Source organism: Rattus norvegicus, chromosome 2, assembly GCF_021556685.1.
Source record: "Rattus norvegicus strain SHRSP/BbbUtx chromosome 2, alternate assembly SHRSP_T2T, whole genome shotgun sequence".
NCBI classification, from domain to species: Eukaryota; Metazoa; Chordata; class Mammalia; order Rodentia; family Muridae; genus Rattus; species Rattus norvegicus.
Window position 1 is genome coordinate 144,582,416 of NC_141535.1, and position 22,957 is coordinate 144,605,372.

At 48.2% G+C, this 22,957-nt stretch overlaps 1 protein-coding gene across 13 annotated transcripts in view; it reads left to right on the forward strand.

Annotated features, from left to right (window-relative positions):
• Positions 1-399: 399 nt before the first annotated feature.
• Med12l (mediator complex subunit 12L) overlaps positions 400-22,957 on the forward strand; it is a 315,356-nt gene continuing 292,798 nt past the window's right edge. For all 13 annotated transcript variants that reach the window (XM_087637350.1, XM_087637380.1, XM_087637387.1 and 10 more), the window contains exons 1-2: positions 400-647; positions 1,440-1,660. In XM_087637350.1, the coding sequence (XP_087493476.1) occupies positions 1,562-1,660 (99 nt within the window). In that variant the 5' untranslated portion in view covers positions 400-647; positions 1,440-1,561. The remainder of the gene's footprint in view (positions 648-1,439; positions 1,661-22,957) is intronic.

A 22,957-nucleotide genomic window follows, 5' to 3' on the forward strand; every position in this document is an offset into this window, starting at 1 on the left:
GCCCGCCTCCGAGGCTAGGTCTCAATGCTCACTGCTGGTGGCCCGGCATCTGCGTGTCTACCTGGAGAAAGCGAGGGGCGCCGGCAGGTGGATTGACCAGATTCCCCGAAAGGATCGCCCCCTCCCCGCGGTTCCCATCCCTGTGATGCGAGCAGGTGAGGTGTCGCCTAGGCTGCCGGGATGGCGACCGCAGGAGGGGTCGAGGCGGAGGGCGCAGCTCGAGGCCCGGGGTCCCTCCTGGTGCTGGTTCCACAGCCGGGTTAATCCTGCAGCCAGCTGGGGCTCAGGGCCGGTGGACTGCGCGCTCTGAGGCTGCGAAAACCCGGAGAGGCAGATGGGAGCGCTCGAGGCGCTCGCAGCCAACTCCTCCGCGGTCCGGCCGCCAAGCTGGGCATGCTCAGTGCGGCCGTCGCGCCGCCGTCCGCCAACTCCGGAGCTCGCGCTCCCGGGCCGTGGGGGCGAGAACGCCGGCGGCGGCGAGCGACGCCCCCAGGCAGCCGCAAACTTCGCGGCGTCCGCAGTCTGGAGAGCCAGACACCTCGCAACGTCAAATCCAATTCCCCAACCCTATCGGAGCGATGGAGGCTGCGGCCGCCAGGGCGTCCCGGCCGCCCGCCCCTGCCTAGCCGCTAGCTAGGGACCAACAGGTAAACTGTTGGGGGTGGGGATCGGGGCGCGCGACGTCTAGGGGTGGCCCGGGGAGCCGAGACGCCCGCGCTCCGGATGTGTCCGTCGGTGCTCGCGGCCACCTTTGCTCACCCCCTCCTCAGCCCCGAGAGGGCCAGCAAAGGGTTAAGTCGGCCCCGCGCCACAGCGAGCGCGGCCCCCTCCAGCCACCGCGGCCGCTGCAGCCGGCAGCCAGCAAAGCGCCCGGGCGCCGCCGAGGGGACCCGCGCAGCTCGTGCACTAGCTGAGCTCGGAGGAACCGGCCTCGCTCGGCGTCCGCATCCTCGCCTCTCGCGGCCTCTCTCCCTCCGCGCCCGCCGTTCTGTGTCTGGGCGGCGGGTCTACCGGGTGCAAAGCTGCGGGCGCGGGGCACGGCGAGCCAGGAAGTGGGCGCGGGCCGCTGCGCAGCGCCTCGCGGGCCCGAGGACGCTTAGCTCTCGGCGGGCACCGAGCCTCCCGCCTAGGCGCCAAGAAAAGTTTTTTCCCCCTTTATGCCCCTCCCCCACCCCAGCCTGTGTCCCCCTGGGTGGGTTTGGGTTCATTGGTGAAGAAAGTCACACGTTCCCATCAGCTGCTCCTCCCCCTAGGGACCGGGTGGGGGTGGCGGGAGGCCGGCGCCGCGGCGGACCCTGGCCGACCTCCAGCCCCGCCGCCGCCCGCGGAGCAGGCGTCCCGGGGCTCGGCGCAGCGGGGTGCCCACGAAGGCGGCCCCCCTGAGCGCGTCTGCGCGCGGGCAGCGGCCGTCTCCAACCTGCTTTTTCTCCTGCCTGCAGCGCCACGGCGAGCCAGAGTGGAGGGAAGAGGGAGTCTGTCTGCAAAGTGCTGCTCCCTGGTGCTCAGAGGCGGCTGCTCCAGCTCCAACTCTCATTCATTTCGCCGGTTAACATGAGAGATCATGGCCGCCTTCGGGCTTCTCAGCTATGAGCAGAGACCGCTGAAGCGCCCGCGGCTCGGGCCGCCCGACGTCTACCCGCAGGACCCCAAGCAGAAGGAGGTAAGGGCGCGGGCGGCCTCCGCGGTTGTGCGGCGCTCCGCAGCGCTGACCCCGGGCCAAGCTGGCCCGGCGGCCGTCCGCGGCGCTGCGGGGGAAGGGCTGCGGAGGGGATCGGAGGCGGGGCTCGGGTTGGGGTATCAGGGACCTGGGCTACTGAGACCTGGAGCCTGCCAACCCCCGCGCTCCACTGGGCGGTCGCTCTGCGGGGGGCTGGGTCGCTTCGCGGTTGTCGGGCCTTGCACTGCGCCGCTGGGCGCTTTACCGCTTCTTCCTCGCTTGCATCTTCCTTCTCGCTTTCCTTCGTTTCTGTTTGTTTTATTGTTTTTCACTCCGTCGCTTCGATAAATCCTGGTAAACTTTTTGACAAATGCTGGAATGCAGTACATCGGACACCGTGGTCTTGCGTTTTGCGCCAACGGTATAGGCACGGATGGGGGAGGGACCCTTTTCACATCCTCCAGTTTGGAATGGAAGTCGTTTTTAGCGAGGTGATCATATATTTGGCTCTGTGAATGTATCTCTGTATCTCTCCTTTTGAAAAAAAAAATTAAGAAAACAATATTGAAGAGAAACTCTGAAATTTGTTTCTAGAGAGGCAATCGGCTTTCCCGGAGGCTGTTTTATATGTGTAGAATCAAGCAAGTTACCTTAGAAAGGAATAGCTTTCAGGATCACTTATTTCTTTGAATGAAATTAATTGGGGAGACCTTGGCTGTTGCACTTACAGTGGCTTCAGTGGTTAGTGTAAGCTATGTAGGTATGTGGCAGGAGTTAACAAGTAATTATGTAACAAGTCTCCAGCCAGAATGGTGATTGCCCTTGGCTATACAATTTGCCCAGAGATTTGCCTATCTTTTCCTTTATCGGTCACCTGCTCCCCAGCTGTCCTTTTAGACGGTGCCAACTACAGCCCACCCATCTTCCCTTTTCTATAGTTAAATGTGAAACGGCTCTGTGTGCTCCTCTTTCTGTGAGCCGGAAAAGTTTGCATGTCCACTGATTTCACAAGAGAACTTTGCAAGTAAGAGTTCCTTTGGGCTTCTGTTTTGATAAATGTATCAGTCTCATTAGTAGAGGCTCAGCCCAGACTGGTTAATAATGTCTGAGAAGTCATCATGAGCAATGCCTTTTGGCCTTATCACATTGAATTTGAGGATCAGCGGGAGTAGTTAAGATTGAAGATGGCTGGAAAGTCTACAGGTGGGCAGCATTTCCTTACCCAGCTCCTAAGGTTTAGAAAGGATAGAGACTCTAAGGACCAAGTGTAAATAAAGGACGTTGATTTAAGCGTTACTGGTAGAATTCTAAGTTTTGGTAGGGATGGGGCGTTGACTTTGCTCATCTTATAATTAATGTCTCACTACGAGTTTATAGAGAGAGATGTAATGAGGCAGCTCCTTAGCTTCCGGTTGGTTGCTTGGATTAGCATGTGTGCTTGTTTAGCATTCAGTTTTACACATGACAGTCAGTTCAGGATTTGGACCCCGGAAGGAATAATTTTGGATTTTGGGTCACTTTCTAGAAACCTAAGACTGGAAGAAGCGACTGTAGAGGGTACCTTTCCTACTTTGGTTTGAGCAAATGAGATGATTGAAGCCCAGAAGCACTTGGTTTCTCTGAAGTGTGTGGTGAACACGCATACATAGGATTATCCGTGCAGTACTCATCCAAACCAGCACTGTGTTCTGGGTGACTTGCGCTGCTACTCTTAGGATTCACTTTCCCCCAGGCGACTGATATTCTATCTCTCTTGAGGGGAGAGTTATATGTGGCTGTAGTCAAATTTGGGTACAATATGGAACAGGTGCTTGGCTGTTTTTTTGGTCGTTGGCGAGCAGATTCCTAGGCTTCAGTTATTTATGTATTATACTACTCCCTCAAACTTCCACCCTATCTTTGTACAACCAGTAATTTTATCCTTTTATTAGCTGGAGAGAAACTGTAGTGTGCTTTCTGGACAGTCTTGATTTGGTAAGCATATCCACTTACCAAGAGTGTACAGCCACTAGTGCAATTTACTATTGCAGTTTACCGCAATATGTATATGATTGTATAAGATCTCATATCACACACACACACACACACACACACACACACACACACACACTCTATTACATGCAAACACAAGATAGATAATTACGCATAGTTGAAGGAGACCAAATCTATACCATTATCCATCAGAGAGCCATGGTAATTTGTTTGAGAAAGGTCACACTGATCTGCCCAAGCAGATCTTGAACTCAAGATCTTCTTGCTCCAGTCTCCAAAGTCCTGAGGTCATAGGCCTAGCTGAAGTATTGATTTAATGGAGGAAGTGTGGGCTTCCAGCTTGACAGTGGTGGGTTTGAATTATGGTTGAGCATCTTAGTGGTTGGCAAATTTGGATCACTTCTCACTTGTCAACTAGTTTAACTGTGCTCCTCAGGAAAAACAAGGTAAAACTTTATGGAAAAACCTCCCCATCTTCGGTTAAGAAAACCCCTATTCCTAACTGAACCGAACTTGCCCCATGGCTCTCTATGCCGTTTTTATTGATAAGAAGTGGTAAGAGTGTTCTGGAACTCCAAACCCCAGGCTGCTGTGTGGAATCCTCCGTGAGGACTCTGGAGACATAATGAGTGAAGATCCATTAACCTGCTTCATCAGTTGAACGAGTTCATTCACAAACTCCAAGGACCCTGGCCTCTCTTTAGCCTTTATTAAATGTGCTGCTGTAGTCCTTTGTCACCTGCACACAGACTGCCCTCCCAACTTCAGAAAAAGTAGGAGTCTTTCTCCAGTCTTCCTCCTCTACAGCATATCCACTTACCAAGAGTGTACAGCCACTAGTGCATCTTGCCTCATCTGCTTCTGGAATAGTTTGGATTTCTAGTTCATCTGATGCTACTTCTGAGTCCTCACCAACTTGCTTGCCTTCTTTTATGGCTTTAGACTGACTTTTCTCCTTCCTGGAACTCGTGTGTGTGTGTGTGTGTGTGTGTGTGTGTGTGTGTGTGTGTGTGTGTGTGTATGTGTATGTGTATGTGTGTATGCCGGCCTCAGTTTACCTGGACACCTGCAAGCCTTTTCTCCTCCAAACTCAACATTTCATCATGGAGTTGTGTTCTAGCAGGTGGGGTCTGGAGCCATTCTGTTTGCCTGAATCTCGGCTGTTCTGTCTACACACCCTGTTTGAAGATACTAGCACTTTCCTGCAAGGCGGTTGGATACAGTGTACGTAAGGAACTTAAATTAGAGTCGGTCATAGATTCAGCATGCAGCTATTTCCTGTCAAACATTTCTGTCAGGGCCGCCTGTCGTGGTGTTGGGCTCAGGCCTGTGTTCTGTTTGCTGTTGTTTGTATCTGACCGTTTCCTCCCAGTGGGACAGTTTCTCGAGGACAGCAAAGAGGTCTGTGTTTGCTGTCATTGACATGTCTGGCCCTGAGTGAGGTCCCCGGAATGCCAAGGGCACAGATACTTCTTGTAGTATATTACTGAAAGAGAGACAAGTGAGTAAAAGCAAAGGTGGCATCAGAGGCGTGGAGAAAGCTTAGCTAGGTGAGTGCCCCAGAGTGGCCTTGTTATCTGCCCCCAAGGCTCAGGACCGAGAAGGTGGAATGATCCCAGAAGGAAGGGAGGGGTTGTTTCACCTGGACTGTGTGGCCCAGACAGTGAATGGTAAATACATTCAGGGAAATCAAGTTGGTAAGAAGAATGGATTTGGGGCAGTAGCGAGGTTTCTTGGCTTAGGAGCCAACGGCAGGGCCTTGGGGAAGGATTGTGTGATATGTGGAGCAGGGCAGCTCTGGAGAGGGGCAGCTCAACGTTACAGAGTTGGGGTGCTGTGTACACCTCTCCTTCCAGCTTCTGAGCAGAGTCAACTCACCCGAAAGGTTAAGACCAAATGCTGATCTAGGGGTGTATGTAGCTAGAGGTTTGCTAAGAAAGAAAAAACTGGAGTTGGGTAGGGACCCAGGTTATTGGATCTCAGCCTCAGCAGGTTTGAGGCGTGGCCTCAGAATTTGCATTTCTAACTAGACGGATGGTAATGTGATACCACTTTGAGAGCTCCAAGGCATTCTACTCTGCTGGGCCGTCCTCTCAGGGATTTTCACTCAAGGATCTTCTTGTGGTTGAAGCTGAGCAGGAATTTGGCTTATCAGCTCAGGTGGTGGGCTTTCCTCAGAAGTCCCACCCTTTCTTAGTCATGTCCAAAAGCCTGTCAGGAAAGCCCAGGCCCTCTCCACTAGCTTTCTCCCATGCTTGGAACAGTATTCAGGGCCTCACCATGGTGGCCCTTGCTCACCTCCATTGCTGCTCCCACAGGCTTGCCTCTGAATTGTAGCTCGACCATTTACTACTTCTTTGATTCCCTGTCCTCACCTGTGAGATGTGGTTTGTATTTGAACTAGTTGCTATGTGCGGAGGAGCATAGAGACACGGCACTTGGTCATGCCACACATACTACACTCAACATAGGTCCTCTTCGAGTAGCTGATGTCTTGAATCCAGGTTCCTTCTGTTCTTCTGAGGACAGCATCCATGACACCCGCCTTGGAAGTCTGGTTTTACTCACAGCTTCCAACTGTGTGTGTTCCCTTCTGGCTATATGTATAGTGGGCCACGGCGGCTCTCTTCGCTTCCAACAGGCCTGACTCTATTAGGTTCCAGTCCTTTGCTGTAGTGCAGTTTATTGTTCTTGGTTCTTAGCTAAGAGATTGTCCCAAATGGGGGCTCTTTCTTGCAGCCTATCTTCTGTTTCTTACCCCGTATTAATATGCCTTTGTAGAGTTCATCAGTGTCTGAAATTCAGTTTTTAGGGAGCTGCGTGAGGGCCAGGGTTTATTGCTGGTGGTCACATGACTGCCATGTGCCGGTGGTTAGACAGGGTTCTAGTTGAAAAGGAAATAAACAAAAAGACATGGGGGAGGAGTAGGGGGAGGAGCAATGGTGGAGGAATGGGGAAGATTACATTGAATTCTCAGGGAAGACCGGACAAATTGGCCGGTTGCCTGGAGGATGAAGACAGAAGCTAGCTAGGGAGACATTTGGTTCTAGAATGTTCCTTGCCTGGGAGCAATTTGTTGGCCTGGGGGAGGTGAGGTGCTGCTTCAAACTTCCTTAAAATCCCACTATTCAGGGAAGGGCGTGGACCTTCTTCTAGGTGACTCAGATTAGAATCTGGGTAGAAAACTCGGTTTCAGTTCTTATTCTGGCTGACTCAAGAAAAGTTACTCAGAGGCAGGGGTCTTGCCCGGTATGCCTAAGGCCCTTACCCATTCACCAGTACTGCTTTGAAAAAGCGTCGTTAAATGAATCTGGACAGAGAGGAGAAATGCAACTAGTTGACAGTTTAGGGAGATACAGTACTTAACCTCCACCCAGACCTGCCTAGTCAGAATGAATGGGAGGAAACTCAGGAAGCCGTAAGTAACCTTTCTAGGTGATTCCTCAGCACACTGGATTTGAGAACCAGTGTTTTTAGCTCGTGTGCTTATCTGAAGAGCTGTCCTGTTCCTACCCACTGCTCAATACTCACCTTTCCTCTCAGTCTTGCCTCACATCTTAATTGAAAAATGGGTACTTTTGGGAACTAAGCTCTGAGAATGAGCATTTAGCTACTCTCCTCTCGAAACTGATCTAACACCCTGTTCTTAGCCTAGGCTGGTTTTCTGCCAGCCATAAAGCAATTATAGCTGAGTAGAATTCCATGCCTGGGTCTGGAAATATCAGAAGCGATCTCCCATGGGCTCTCTTGGCTAACCTGAGGCAAAGGAGAGGTGAGCTAGCTCAGTGCCACAAAAACCCTGTTTTAACTTAGCAGTGCTGTGAGTTTTTTGTTTGACCTGGCACTGGGTTTTCAGTTGGACTCTAGGGACTCAGGTAAGGAGGCAGCCAATGTCTTTAGCCTGTTGGATGGTTCCCCACAGGTTGATACTTGAGATGGGATTCAGTCCTTCAGGAAGGAGGAGAGCCACTGAGTGAGGTCTGGTCTTTGGGTGGGTGAGAATGGAGTCTGGAGACATATGCCAACAGTCCCTCTCTCAGGTGTATATGCCAGCAGGTGCTAGCAGAGCAGAAAGAGGAAACCTGGGGGCTGGAGAGACGGCTCAGTGGTTAAGAGCACCGACTGCACTTCCAAGAGGTCCTGAGTTCAAATCCCAGCAAACACATGGTGGCTCACAACCATCCGTAATGGGATCTGATGCCCTCTTGTGGTGTGTCTGAAGACAGCTACAGTGTACTATTATGTATAATAAATAAATCTAAAAAAACAAACAAACCAAACCAAAACCAGACTCATGGGGGTCTCCTGCTCTTTGTTCTCAGACTTTAGAGAACGGTTTTGAGCTTCCCTGGGAAGGTTGGCCATGCTGTGGTGGAGTGGGCAGTATGAACGGGATGAAAGTGGCTGAAGCTTCAAGTCCCTGTGCACTGAAGGAAAGCTGCCCTGTTCAGCATGGAGAGAAGTAAAAACACTTTTTGTTATCACTGGTCAATTCTTAAAGCTGGTCCACAGTGACAGGGCGTTTAGCAATTATTCTCATTCCTTAATGCCTTAGGAAACGTACTAATGAGGGGGAAAAAAAACCCTCTCTAAATCAACAACAACAAAAGCACAGTTCCTACTTAAAAATGTGTCTTTGAGTCCGTTTTGTAAAACCATGACAGAGTCCTGGGTACTTTATAGATTTAAAGTACTTAAACTTTTTTTAGTTAAGGAAGAGAAAGATATTTTCACAGTCTTGAAGGGTTGGAGATCCAGCATAGAGGGGTTGTCATTTGATGAGTGGGGGGCTTCTTTGTACTTTATAGAATGATGAAAGGCATTTCACAGATGCACAAGATCAAGAGTGGGATGCCCTACTTTTGGTACCCACCCATTTCCAGACATCTGATGTGGCAGAGGTGGGAGATGGAGCCTAGATGGTGACCGACCTACTCACTTCTCAAAGGACCCACCTCTGAGCTCTCTAGCATTAGGGTAATCGGAATCTTGGGGAATACTTTTAAACCATACCACTGGGCCAGTAGCACTGGATTGGCAATTTTAATTTCTTCTTTTTGGTGCTAATCTGCATCTCACTCTGTAATGTTAGCCTTACAAGTATTTTTGCCTTGGAAGAAAGAAACCCAAAATATTATTAGTCAGTCTTGATTGGCTTTGTAAAAATGGGCCTTTAGTATTATTGTTCTGTTTTTCCTCTTTTCTTTTCTTTTTTTTATTTTTTATTTTTTTTAAATTTATTTAATACTTAATAATAATTCTTTGGTTTCCGGGCAAACATCCCCCTCCCCCCTCCCCTTCCTTATGGGTGTCCCCCTCCCAACCCTCCCCCCATTGCCGCCCTCCCCCCAACAGTCTAGTTCACTGGGGGTTCAGTCTTAGCAGGACCCAGGGCTTCCCCTTCCACTGGTGCTCTTACTAGTCTTCTTTTCTTTTATCCTTTTTCTTCTAAGTGGTTTGAAGTTAGTACTCAAACTCCTGGGCTCCCGGGAGCATCCTAACTCAGCCTTCCTAGTAGCTGGGATCTCTCCAGTGTGATCGCTGTTGGTTGACAGCCCAGAATCCCTGATGTCGCGCACCTGGGCTCCTCTGACTTTCCCCTTCCTGTGCTTCAAGCTTTTCCCAGTCTTTGTGCTGAGAAGCCCTTCCTGGTTTTAGTCAGTTAACCACCTGAGGGCGAAGCCCTTGATGACATCTCGCACCTGGGAAGAGGAACCTTTATACACCGCACATGACAGGACCCTGCCTAGCCTTGTCCATAGCCCACCCACAGAATTCATGTTCACTGTCCCTCCTTTTTTCCTATGAGAGACCTTTGCTCTCCCAGCCCTCCCCTGCCCCAAGGTAGAGAGGTTTGAGTTGAAAAAGAAACCGTACCGGTTACGATTACCTTCTAGGCCTGGTTCGTTCTATCGACATGCGTTGTATTGTCCCTAGGAGACAGCTGGCTGCACTTCTGTGACTCCCTTCCCAGAGGTGCCTGTGGACCTGTGAGTCTGACAGGAACAGCAGGTTTGAGGTCAGGGCTCCCATCTCTGCCATCGGTACTGTGTGACATTCAGAGTGGCTCAGTGTGAAGGAGCATGTACACTTTTAAAATCGAATGTGAGGTCTAATTTGGTGTCGTGTCGCAGCCAGCTTTTACCAGCTGCCATGAAAATTGAGGCGTTTTTGTGAGCTAACGTCAGGTTCATCCCTTGAAGGCGTTCATAGCAGGAGTATAGTACTTACACCACGCACGTTGGCAAGTGCTGGCCACGAGGCTCTCCTTCCTTTTGTTTTAAATTGAAGTCTGATTGCCAGGCTTTCTAGAAGGCAAACACTTCTACCATGTTCACTCTGCGTTTCCTTTCTTGTCCCCCCCACTTAAATAACAACAACAACAACAACAACAAAATCAAAAGAAAAACCCCACCAGGTCTTCATTCTCCATATCATTTTTCAGCCCTGACTAAGCATACATACCTTCACTCTAGATTAGAGGTGTAGTGGGAGTCAACTGCAGGACTGCGGCGGAAGGCCGTTTTCCCTCTCTGATTGATGAGTATACACGTGAAGGAGGAAGCCCTTTCCTTATGCCCGGAAAAGTCCACCATTCCCCCTGTTTGCAAGGGTAGTAAGAGGGTACCTGGAGAAGCTGCAGCCATCTTGGAGCCATTGAAGGAGCTGACACAAAGTGTGGGTGAACAGCCCCATGTGAGAAAGCCATAAGCTGATGGGCTGACCTGGGGGTATTGATGTTCCCTGTAGTTCTTGGGAAGTAAACAGTGGAGGTCCACCCTCTATTTATTTTGGAGTCAGGTACCAGATTCTTGGAGAAAGTCACTGTGGCATTTCGCACTCTCAAAGAATCTCCCCCTCACTCCCCCACTCCTCCACTCCCCCCCGCCCCCCCCAGTTGTGGCTAACTTATCAGAATCCTTATTTTCAGACTCAGTGTGGGGCATGGGTAAGAGAGGGCACCAGATGGAAGGCAAGAGAAGCTAAGCAGTAGTCACCTTTATTTCTGCTTTTGGCAGTAGGGAGTTTGTTGTTTCTTTTTAAATTAAATTAAATTACTTAATTTTTATTTATTCAGTTTACATCACCCTCACTGCCCCCCCCCCCCCCTTCCCAGTCACCCTTCCCACAATCCTTTTCCCATCTCCCTTCCCCTTCTTCTCTGAGAGGGTAAGGGTCTCTTCCTTGATATCCCCCTGACCCTGGTGACTGGAGGGGTTTTGATGGAAGAGGGAAAAGCCTTGTTCTCAGCCTTGGAGAAGGATGGTCTGTAGGTCTGCACCATGTGTGGCAGCCATGCCTTTGAGTGGTACAGGTGGGTTGTACCAGTTTCTCCACAACATCGGGGAAACTCAGCTCCCATAAAGTGACTTGCCACAGTAGATCCGTGCTGGCACTTGTGTCCCCTGATTTGTCCTTATATTATTGGCCTTCCATTTAGAGAGCTTCTGTTTCTTTTTTCCTCTAAATACCCCAAGTCACCCCAAGTCGTGTCTCTACCTCTGGGGATGTAGCTCTGGAGGAGGCATTTCTGGCTTTGTTTACTGGGACCATTGCTTACCAGTGAGGTTTGCTTGTTGTCGTTTTTGTGTGTTCTTTTTTTTTGGCAACAGCTGTGTCAGCTTCGCAGATAACAGTGTTACCAGGGCAGTTGGACATACCTGAAAGTGGATCCACCTTAGTTGCAGAACACTCTGGCCCCGAGGAAGAGGCAGTTTCCATTGTTGGGTTTTATTTTCCGTGTCATGAGGGGAACGTCACTGTACGTGTGCATGCCAAATGGATTCAGCCGGTGTATTGAGCACTCTTCAGGCTCTTTGCCAACTTGGGCTTAATGAGGACAGGACCCAAATCTGATTTCCTGCTATATCCCTGGCTCACACCTACAGAATGTTTTTGTTTTTAATGAATGGACACAATTGTATGTAGCAGGAGGACCGTTAGATCCAGAGCCCTGCAGCTTTCAACCTGCAGCAGGTTTTCTTTGTCTTTATTTTCCCCTGGGCCGGTATCTGGAGACACTAGGTTGTCGTGTCTGAGCATGCGTGTGGCATGTAGTGGGTAGAAGCCAGAGGAACTACTGATGTGCTCTGGGTACCACACCACATAGCCCTACACTCTAGACCTTTCTGGATCCACCTAGTTCTGGAGTGGAGAAACGGGGATGGAGGAAATGATAGACAGGTAAATGAGGAACAGTGTGGCTTAAACGCTTTTCAGGTTGCTGTGGGATCAGTAGAAAGTGACCCATTTTCTGATAGAACACGATAGAGAAGGATTTGAATCTGGAGCTTATGTAGGAGTCGGTGGTGCTTGCAGAGTGAGGGACCAGCTTGCTCCAAGGATCTCTGAGAGCAGCAGCACAGGCTCTGAGCCTAGACTTACTGCTTTGCTCTGAAGTGGAGAGGAAAGTGGGGGGTCAAGTCCTGGGGCAGGGGTCCCTGTGGTGGTGTTTAGATATGAGATTTAAGGTGACAAAGGCCAGAGTAGCTCCTAGAGTCACAGAGGCCCCTGGGTGACTTCTTTGTTACTTGTGGCTACTATAAGAAGCTACTACAAAGTGTTGGGGCTGGGGAAGTGGGCTTAAAGCAGCAGGAATTTATTTTCCCATAGTTTCAATGGGGAATCAGAAATCAGGGTGCCAGGGTTGGGGATTTAGCTCAGTGGTAGAGCGCTTGCCTAGGAAGCGCAAGGCCCTGGGTTCGGTCCCCAGCTCCCGGGGGGGGGGGGGGGGAAAAAACCAAAAAAAAAAAAAAAAAAAAAAAAGAAATCAGGGTGCCAGAGACCCTTGGAAGGTCTGGGGAAGAATTCTTCGAGTTTTGCCTTGCCAGGTGGGTCTTTCAGGTCTTCCCTGGTCCCGTCCCTTCCCTTCCCTTCCCTTCCCTTCCCTTCCCTTCCCTTCCCTTCCCTCCCCTCCCCTCCCCTCCCCTCCCCTCCCCTCCCCTGCCCTCTCCTCCCCTCCCCTGCCTTCACTTCCCTCCCCTTCCCTCCCCTGCCTTCACTTCCCTCCCCTCCCCTCCCTTCCCCTCCTCTCCCCTCCCCTTCCCTCCCCTTTCTTTCTTTACAAGTAGTGTTTTCTTTCATTTCCACACAGCCTCCCATTGCCTCTTCTGCTCAGGGCTTCTTCATGATGACACTTGTCACTGGATTTAGAGCCTATCTATCTAATTGAGGTTGGTTTCATATATAGTTAGATCCATAATAAAGTCTCATTCACATATTTTGAGATTCCACACAGATGTTTTTTGTCCTGCGTGTTCGGGGAGCTCGTGAGGGGAGCAGAATGGTATTTTTCAACAGTAGCTCACGTAGCAGATTTGGCAGAGTTGATGTGAGCCTAGGGAGATGGCGTGAGAATCTGCAGAATTTAGAGTAGCCTGCCTACCCCGAGAAAGGCAACTTTGGAATAGAAATGTTTCTAGCACGCTTAGTGTAAGCCAGAGCTTCCCAAACGTGTTTTTGGGATCTCGTTACAATCTTAAGCCTTGAAGATCCCTTTCAAAGCTGGTTTCTATTGGCTAGTCGTATTTCTTAATACTTACAAAAATTTCGGAAATCAGAAAAACTTGAAAAATATATTTTGTATTTACTCATTTAAATATAAGGGTGGGCTAATTTTACTTATTCTTGGTGTGTGTATGATGCTGGCAATCAAACCTCCAAGCTGAACAAACTTTCTGTGATGTACGTGTGTACCTTCAGGCTTAGATTTTTTTAAAATGAGAAACAACTCTTCTCAAGTAAAAAGAATTGATGAAAAAAAAAGTGTTTTCCATTTTTGCGAATCTCCTGAATGTGTGGGGTTTCATAACTGGTTTGCATTTGTCCCATGTAGTATGTTGTTTTGATTGCAGAACATGAGGATAGTCTGCCTTCTCAAGGGGAAGGAGCTGGGAAGTTCTTAGAGCCCAGAGGTCTCTGACTTGGAAAACCACTGGCTTAGGCTGTTGGGCAGATAGATTGATGCTGATCCCCAAACCAGTGTGCCTCAGAGAAATTGAGTTTTAGTTTTTCCCTAAGGGTGGAGAAATGAGGTAAGAGGAGGGGATTTTTTTTTTTTTCTGGGTGTTTTCAATTCTAGAAGTCTCTGAAGAATCAACATTGAAATTTACCTTAGTGGAAGCTGAACATTTGTAGGTGTGGGGTAAATAAGGCACGCCTGTGATGGCATGAGACTTGGCAAATGCTAGGGTTGCCTGCTGGCTCTGAGAAATGGAGCTCTGCAGAGTGAACTCCCCTGCGATGAGTGGTCCAAGAGGCCAGTTAAAATCTTGAGGGGGGTCTGTTTCATAATCTTGTCTTTGGGACCTGTGCTCCCGTATCCCCTGCTGCCTGCCTGATTCCCTTATCGTTACAAAGTGATAGCTTCCTGCTTAGCATCTAGTGCAGTGTGTGATTGCTCACCTTTGCTTCTGTCGGCCCCAGCCACCTAAGTCCTGTACACAGGGGCTTGTGAGAGATGGTATGTTGTAAAGGAATGATGGATCTAAGAATGGGGCAACAGTCATCATCAGCAAATTGTATTAGAAATCTGCTAAGTCTCAACGGGGTACAGGGTATAGCGGTGCCTGGATGTGGAAGAAATGATTCTTGCTTTTGAGAACTTGTGAATGGAGCATACCTCATTTGAGCACCAGATACCAGACTCACTCAAAGGTGCCGATGGGAATAAACCACCGATGGCCTGTTCCTTTTATAAGCATTCGGAGATAATGGGTTCCCAGGCTGGATGGAGAAGGCCTGGGCAGAAATTTTGAGCACAGAGATAGGAACTCTCCCATCCTTCCGTCCTTTCTTTTTTAAGATTTACTATTTTTTACTTTTATTTGTCTGTATATGTTTTGTCTGCAGGTATCCCTGTGTTCTTTGTGCATGTGGAGACCAGGAGAGGGTTTTGGATCCCCTAGAACAGGAGTGGCAGACAGTTTTTAGCTACCGTATGCGTGCTGAGAATTGAACCTGGGTCTTTGGAAGAGCAGCTGATGCTTTTAACCGCTGAGCCATCTCTCCAGACCCTTCTTGTGTCTTAGACCATCTCATGTAGCCCAGGTTGGCCCCCTAACACCGAATCTTCCTGACTTCATCTCTCAAGTATAATCTGAGACTACTGATATATTCTATTTTCCTGGGAGATATATTATAGATAGATAGATAGACAGACAGAGAGAAAGAAGATAGATAGACGATAGATAGAAAGAAGATAGTAGAAGATAGATAGATAGAAGATAGACAGATAGATAGTAGATAGATAGACAGACAGACAGATAGATAGAGTTTTCACCTGGAACTAGAGGCACCTGCTCCGCCTCCTGAGTGGTGGGATCCCAGTGTGCTTGGCATAAGAGGTGGGAAACTGGACACCATGTTGGGAGGAATTGAGAGGAATTGCTTATTTTTCTCTTAGGTAAGAATGTGTTGAATCTGTATACTTGAACTTGTGTTTTAGGACAGGAACTAGGAAGTGACAAAACCTGGTGGAGGAAGGCAGAAGAGCCCGAGAGGCAGAGACGGAGCATTTCAGAGGTGGGGTGGTTTTGGTCCCCTCTTGAGAAAGCTGAAGAGATGTGACTTCCATGGGGCTCCCTTGAATTTTCTAGACATTTCCCGAGTCACCTTGGTCATGCCAAGTTTTTCTGTGGCAACAACAACTTGTCCAACAGCCACATGCAGTGCCTCGCTCTCCATGCAGCCTTGTGAATGGGGTCCTGGAACAGTTGCGAACCTCTCACAATCATGTAAATCGTGGAGTGATCCACTGAGGTGACTGACAGGACTGTTAAAGAAAGCACTGGCGAGAGCGACGTGTTACCAGGAGCAGATGTATCTGAAGTGTTGTTGGGATCGTTTTTGTTAAAGTGCTGTTCTCTTAAAGGTGAGGAGGACCTATGAAACACTAGGCCAAGGAGGTGCCAGACAGTCCTTCCCCTTTCTACAAGGAAAGGCAGTTCCGACATCGCTCAGATTTCATAGGGCTACACACAGTGCTGTCTACTGTGCAGTACAGTGTGGAAAATACTTTGTGAGTCAGTTGGTTTTATTTTAAATGAAATGCCAACTGTTTTGAAGATTTCTTTGTGAATTGGAGCTACTATTTAAATCCTTAATACTATCGGAAATTTGCTTAGAGATTGTTAAATAATCAAACTTTTTGAGATTATGCATTCATTTTCTCTGTGCTTGCCGTATGCTGCCCACTGTGCTGGCTGATATGGGGGTGTAGAAAGGAAACAGGAGCCTGCTGTCCATCTCTCTGAGAAGAGTGCTCCTCAGAGTAGCTGCAGTGAGGGACGAGATTGTTTTAGAATTAAATTTTAATCTGGTATAAATATATAATAAAAACAGGTTGCCAGAGAAGCGAAATGCTGCTTGCCCTAGCGGCAGTGCCACCTTGCTGTGCTGTCCCTTGTGGTCCTTGTGGTCCTTGTGTCACGTTGTCTGTTGAGGACCAGGACTGGTATCAGCCTGCCTACTACCACTTGCAAGTCTGTGTCCAGGTCACGGACCCACTCAAAACAGTTTCAAAAATGACATAATTCTTTTTAATGTTACGATCGAGGACTGATATATAATTCAGTAGTATGTGAAGTGCCAGTTACATTATAATAGGCAGTATTTACTGGGTTGGTTTTACTGAGTGCTTCGCGTAGCTGGGTGTATGCCAGTCTTTAACATCTTGGAGATGAGTGGAACTAGCCGTTTATAAAGGAAGAAACCGAGGCACCAGAAACACTGACCTCTCCAGTGCCATCTTCAACACTAGGCTGGGACTGGACTTTGGAGCCTGTAATTGCTATGCTTCCTATGGAGAGAAGCTGAAGGTGCTGTGTGAGTTCAGTAATGAGAGACTGGATGCTTGGAGACACTGCAGGGTGCTGGCAGGGCATGGAGGGGCAGGCAGGGTGGGCTCTTCAAATCAGGCTTGGTGGAGCTGGGCCATTGCTGGACTTGGCAGCTTACTTGTGGGGGATGGTAAGGGCTGGTGGGGGATGGTAAGGGCTGGTGGGGGATGGTAAGGAGTGGTGGGGGTGGTGGGGGATGGTAAGGAGTGGTGGGGGATGGTGGGGATGGTAAGGGGTGGTGGGGGATGGTGGGGGATGGTGGGGGATGGTAAGGAGTGGTGGGGGATGGTAAGGGATGGTGGGGGATGGTAAGGGCTGGTGGGGGATGGTAGGGAGTGGTGGGGGGTGGTGGGGGATAGTAAGGAATGGTGGGGGATGGTAAGGGATGGTGGGGGAAGGTGGGGAATGGCAGTGAGTGCACTTGGTTAAATCGCTTCAGTAGTTCATGCCTAATAAATTCAGTGCGGGGGGAGAGAGTAGAGCCCAGGAAGTTGTGAGAAAGGTGGTTTCAGTAACCAAACCACAAAGTAAAAATGAGCCTAAATAGAACTGGGGAAGAAGTGGCAGTTGGTGATAATTGGCAGGAAAAAAAAAAAGAAAGAAAAGAAAAGAAAAGAAAGAGGGTATGTGGAAAGAGTGTTCAGATTTCTTGGGACACTGTTAAGCTTGTGTCCAGGGTCCTGTTACATGAAGTCCTCACAGTGACCCATTTGTGCTAGATCTGTAGTGACACGTCAGGCATTCAAATTAGCAGTTAGTTCATTGTTGAGTTGAAATGAGAAGTCAGACCCTCCCTCCTACCTGCCCCCCAAAATTCTAGCTGACTTTAGCCGGTCCGCTGGTTAGTCTCACAGTACGGAAAGGGTCCACAAAGCGTTGCCTTTCTGCTGGTCCCCTCTCTAAGTGTCTCCCTGAAAACCTGTTCCTGGCCTTGCTATGGGATGCTTTGGTGACGATTGATAGCTCTAGAGCTGCCTGGCAGGCTTGAATTAAGCGTGGCTGAAGATGTGGGAATGAGCAAGCTTCCTGAAAATGGAAAGGGTGGAGAGGTTAAGAGGCACCGGCGGAGGTCAGCTGTTCACGCTGGTGCTTTTTATGTATTTATGCTGGCTAGGGGAGATTTGTTTTCCTTGACTCCAGATTTCAGTTGGTCGCTCTGTTTGCAAACAGCTGACCTCAGATGAACGAACCCAACCACTCCCACTAAGAGAAACTGCTCTGCCCTCCCACAGCATGGCTACTTCCCACAGGGGTGCACTGGGGTAGTGGTGTACATAAGGATGGGGAGAGAGGAACCAAAGACAGCCAAACTGAGGCAGGGACTCCAGTTAACTGGAGGAGTAGCATCCGTGAACATGCGCCCAGGCTGGTATTTGTTGCCCCTGCCTTCAGATCACCTTACATACGGCCACAGTAAAGGCTGAGGGACATAGGATGGAAGGAAGAACTTACACTGGGAAGTTTGCAATGGGAGGATCATCCGGTTGTTGCACTCTTTAGCTGTGGAGGAGCTAGAGAGAGAGCCATCTTTTGTGTCTAAATCTGGGGAGGGTAAGCTAGCAGATACTTAAGTTCCCTTTCCTGCCTTATGCATATGCAAATCCAAAAGTTCAAGTATTTTCCTCCTGCGGTTCTCCTGGAATCTTTCTGCGAGCCACATCCAGGTGTTTGAGATCAGTGGGTGACAGGCATTTGAATGGGGTTTGAGTATGAATTAATGGATACAATTATTTAAATGAGTGAAATAAATGCTAAGTATACTGTATTTAGATGTAATTGGTGTCAAAGGCTCTCCAGCTTTAAAACAAGAGAGGAAATGCCAGCCTCGCTTGGCCACTCCGGTTGGAGTGAAGGCCGTTGTTGAGGGGGAATTGGCACTCTGAGTTTGTGTTTGGTACTCCCCTGCGGTGGACATTTCCGTTTAATCCTTCAAGAGTTTCTAAGCACTCAGTCACGCGTGTGGCTGGACTTGTGTGTGCTGGCCATATAGAGATCATGACAGTGATGCTGGGGATGATTCTGTGTTAAAAATAGTCAGCGTGTGCCAGTTACTGCTCTGACCATGTCACATCGGCAGTCTGAAGTTCACATTACCGCCATTTTGCAGAAGAGGAGTAGGGAGCCAGGATGCTGGGGTAGATTAGTTGGAAACACTGCTTGCTTCAGAGGCCTTACTTTCTCTATGGACCTGATTTGTAACAACAGTGGTAGCCAAAGACGCAGCTCCTTACTGTTACCAGCAGTTGTCTGAAGAGTTGTGTTTTCAAGAGGTCCCTGAGGTGGGCACTTAAGGCGCAAACCATTGTAATACCTAAACGTCACTTCTACCCAGGACTCAGCCTCAGTTTCTCAATATGTAAAAATAGTGCCTAAGTTACTTAGGAGTTACATGAGGCGTGTGTGTACTGCCCAGATATCAGGGAGAGAGGTGTCACTGTTACCAATATTAAAAGACATTTACTAGTTACTTTTTTTTTTTTTTGTTTTTTTTTTTTTGTTTTCTGAGACAGGGTTTCCCTGTGTAGCCTTGGCTGTCCTGGAACTCATTCTGTAGACCAGGCTGACCTTGACTCGGGGATCTGCCTGCCTCTCTGCCCCCTGGGTGCTAGAATCAAAGGTGTGTGCCATCACTGCCCAGCTGAGAAAAGACATTTTCTTCCGCTTCCGGTAGGCATAGGTATGCAGGTCGCGCTTGCTGTTTTATGCCAGGTTTATCCTTTGATTTTACTTCAGGTCCCATAGTTTGTGGTTGTCAGGCTGCAGGTATGGATAGGATGGGAGGTGAATATTAATAGTAGTGTTGATGATGGAAGACAGATAAAGCCAGCCTTTCCGGTGTGACTTTGATGTGGATGTGACCCTGGTATTATAGATGACGAGGCCAAGGGAAAGGAAAAGTTCCTCTTTACAGGAGTCCTGCCTTCTTAAGGAGGCTGGTTATAATGTTTTCACCATCATGCATAACCATGGTTGATCTCCGTTTTAATAACTTCCTGGATGGTTCTGGGCTGATGATGCGTCAAGCAAGGAGTGCAGATAAAAATCGGTCCCTCCTGCAAAACCGCGGTCTCAGCTTCTGTAGTCTGGAGTAATGGCTTCCACACTGCTGCCATATGGCTTGGATTCTGACTTCAGGGGCAGTGTGGTAGAAGTCCTTTAGTCTAGATTCCTAGGGCTGCTGGACAGCCTAAAACACTGGGCATTGTTTTCTCATAGGTTAGAAGGCTGGAACCAAGGCATCAGCAAGGCCACGGTCACTCAGCACCTCAGGCAGGGTCTTTCTGTTTGTCCAGACCCTTTTGGTGTAGAGCCAGAGAACCCCCAGTGTTTGCTCCACTGTCCTTCCTCTGCTTGTACCTCCTTTTTTATCAGGACAGTAACCTGCTACACCCACATCCACATATTCAGTATGACCCTGTTTGACTTGCTTACCTCTACAAAGATACGAGGCCATATGCACACTTCTTAGAGACTAGGGCTTCGAGGTCCCCGCCCTGCTCTGGGCCCAGTTCATCACTGAACACTGTGTACAGTCACTCTCCGTCTTTCGAGCGTCCGGGCTGATTTGGCAGAGTATAGTTGTGTTGTCTTGCATGCAGACTCAGGGATCATTTCTTTCTTGAGCTTGTTTCCTTCCTGTTCTCCTTCCCGGTGTCAGCGAAGCACCCCACAAGCACACGTTTTAAAGTTCCCTCTACCCTATGAGCCCATTTCCTGATTTCACTCTTCTTTCTCCAAATGTTTCTAGAAGCTTTCTGTGAACTTGCTGTCTTTTCTGTTCCCTCCAGTGTGGCTGTGGGGCCTTCAGAATTCGGTCTGCAGGGGTGTTCACTTCCCAGAAGCACTTGACAGTGTTGCTCTCTCAGGTTTCCTCCTTTTCCTGGAATGGCCATGCAGACTCAGTGTCCTTCTCTATCTGTTAGATTTCTATTGGGCTTTTCCCCAGTCTGTCTTAGACCCTTGGCCCTTCTCAGTTTCCTTTCTCCCTGAGCATCCCCCACCCTACCTAGGTTTGAGTTGTTACCCGTAAGCAGGTGCTAACTCAGAACCCGCTGGCCTGTGGATTGTTATTTCCACATGCCTTTGTTATCCTCACCCAATTCTGAGCAGCTGTTCTCACTGCAGACCTGTATGATCGGCTGCTACCCCCTTGCTTACCTTGCTTAGAACCTTTAATGTCTATGATAGAGACAGACTTCCCTCTGTGGCCCACCACACCCTGTGTATTCTCTCCATCTTTAGGGCTCCAGAACCAGCTTCTAGCTGCAGCTTTGCTCCTGTTCCCTAAGTGACAGTATTCTCCATTCCTCCCAACTCGATAGACTTCAGTCATGTTTTCCCTCTGTATTTCTTCATTGCATGTGCCTCATCCATGACTGTTACTCTTCCGATGAACTGAACCTATGGTGATGACGTGCCTCTTCTTATTGCTGGTAATTCTCCTTGTCTTGGAGTTTATTTTATTTGATGTTAACTTGAGCATTCTTACGTTTATTGTTTAGACTGTATATGTCTGCTTTGTCCATTTACTAGCAAATTATTTGTCTTCCAAGTGTCACCTAATTTTAAAGTACAGCATGTAGCCGGGCTTTTCTTTTCTTCCCTTCTGGGTCCACTTGGTAATACCTCAGCTTGAGCACTCCACAACTGTTCAGTTAGCATTTACTGTGACTACTGTGGAGTTTGTTCTTCTTGTTCCCTTTCCTGTTCTCTGGATTATTAGACACCTTTAAATTTATACCTTTAAATGAGATGTTGGTTATACATTTGTATGTATGCATAGTTGCCTTATGAGTTACACAGAATGCTGGAGATCCTTCACACTCTCTGTTGTGTTAATGTGGTGTCTCTTCATAAAAGAGGTCAGAACTTTGGCATTGCAAGGGCCTTCTTAGAGAAGGGAAACTCCTTCAAAATCAGAGCTCATCTTAAAGGCCCCTTTCCAACATGTCTGACTTCCAAGATTGAGTTAAATGCTCCTTTGTTCTCTGAGCAGACAGAGTGTTTCTTTGGGGTATATGCCCCACCTGCCATTTGCCTATGGTGGATCCTCTAGTCTTTAGTTCAGTGCTGTATTTATAATTACTTGTTGATTGAATGGAGGGGGAGCCTAAGTTATAGTTTGTGAAATTCAAAAGACTTCACAATAATGTAAGGGGTGGAACAGAGGCAGTGGCATGATGTAGGCATATAGGTTAAAATGCATGAAATTGTCAAGTAGATTAAATGCAAGTTAAAATATTAAAAAATAGAGCAATTAATAATGGATCAGGCACAGTGCTAAACTCTGCAACATTTTATCTTATGTGACGTTAGCCCTGTGAGTTATTCTTGTTTCCTTTGAAACAAAGAAATGAGCTATAGAGAGGTCTGTTAATTGGTCCTAATACTGTGTATGAGCTCTGCCTTCTAACGCAGATCTGTAAGATTCTAGCATACAGAGTATCAGCCAGACTGGACCACTGGTCTTCATTGAGGCTTTGCGGTTTCAGACATAGAAAAGTGTAGAGACTGGTAGAGAAAAGGCCCCGCATTATTTAAGATCTGTATAGAATTATGATAGACCCTTCTTTAGGTCCTTTGGAGAGTAGAAAAAGGGAAAGCCTGTTGTATAAGGCTATGAAGATAAGGAAACTATTTCAGGAAGACTGCGTACAACTAGGAGGTAGGGAGGACAGAAGCAAAATGAGTGACAGGCAGTAACTGGGCCTGCATTCCTTAGAATACTTCAAAGGAGGGAGTGTGAGAAGCATTCTAATTAATGATGAAGTGTGGGAGTGAGAGATCCTTCCTTAATGTTTCAGGTCACTTATACTATTAACCTTGTGTGCTGCTCGATGACTTTAAACCCTGACCAGGAAGGGGTTTATCATTCCTTCTCCAGTTCTGAACATCATGCCATGCAAGCATGGATGTTAGCTTTTTCTAACAGGGGTCAGCAGATAACCTCTGGGGTCAGAGAGAATGCTTTTTGGAGAGAGAGGTACAGAACAGGAGTAATTATAAAACTGTTTATTAAATTTTGTTTTGGTAAGATAATGGGTTAACTAGTCTCCCCGAGTAGCAGTTAAATGGATAGTTTTCTGCTTTTCTGTTGTCTTTATCCCTTCTGAATATCCCTTCAGGATATCCCTTTATCCCTTATCCCAGTTCCTTAAATGGTCCCTAAGTTTGTTAGAAGATTAGGTGATCAAGACCATTGGGAGTGTCTGTATGGCTCTGTGTATTAGATGGTGAGTTGGGAAAAGGATAAGAGTGGGTGTGTGCGTGTGCACACGTGTTTGTGTGCTATTTATTGATCTGCCCTTCACATGGTCTTTGGAATGAGTATGTGCTAAACTGGGCCTTTTTGTTTTGTTTCTTGGATGAGAAGGAGCTTAAGTAGTTTCCAGACTGGCATCAAAATATGCTCAGTTCTCCAAAGAGATCTCTTTTACTTAAGAAAAAAAAATGTGTGTGCATGAGTGTG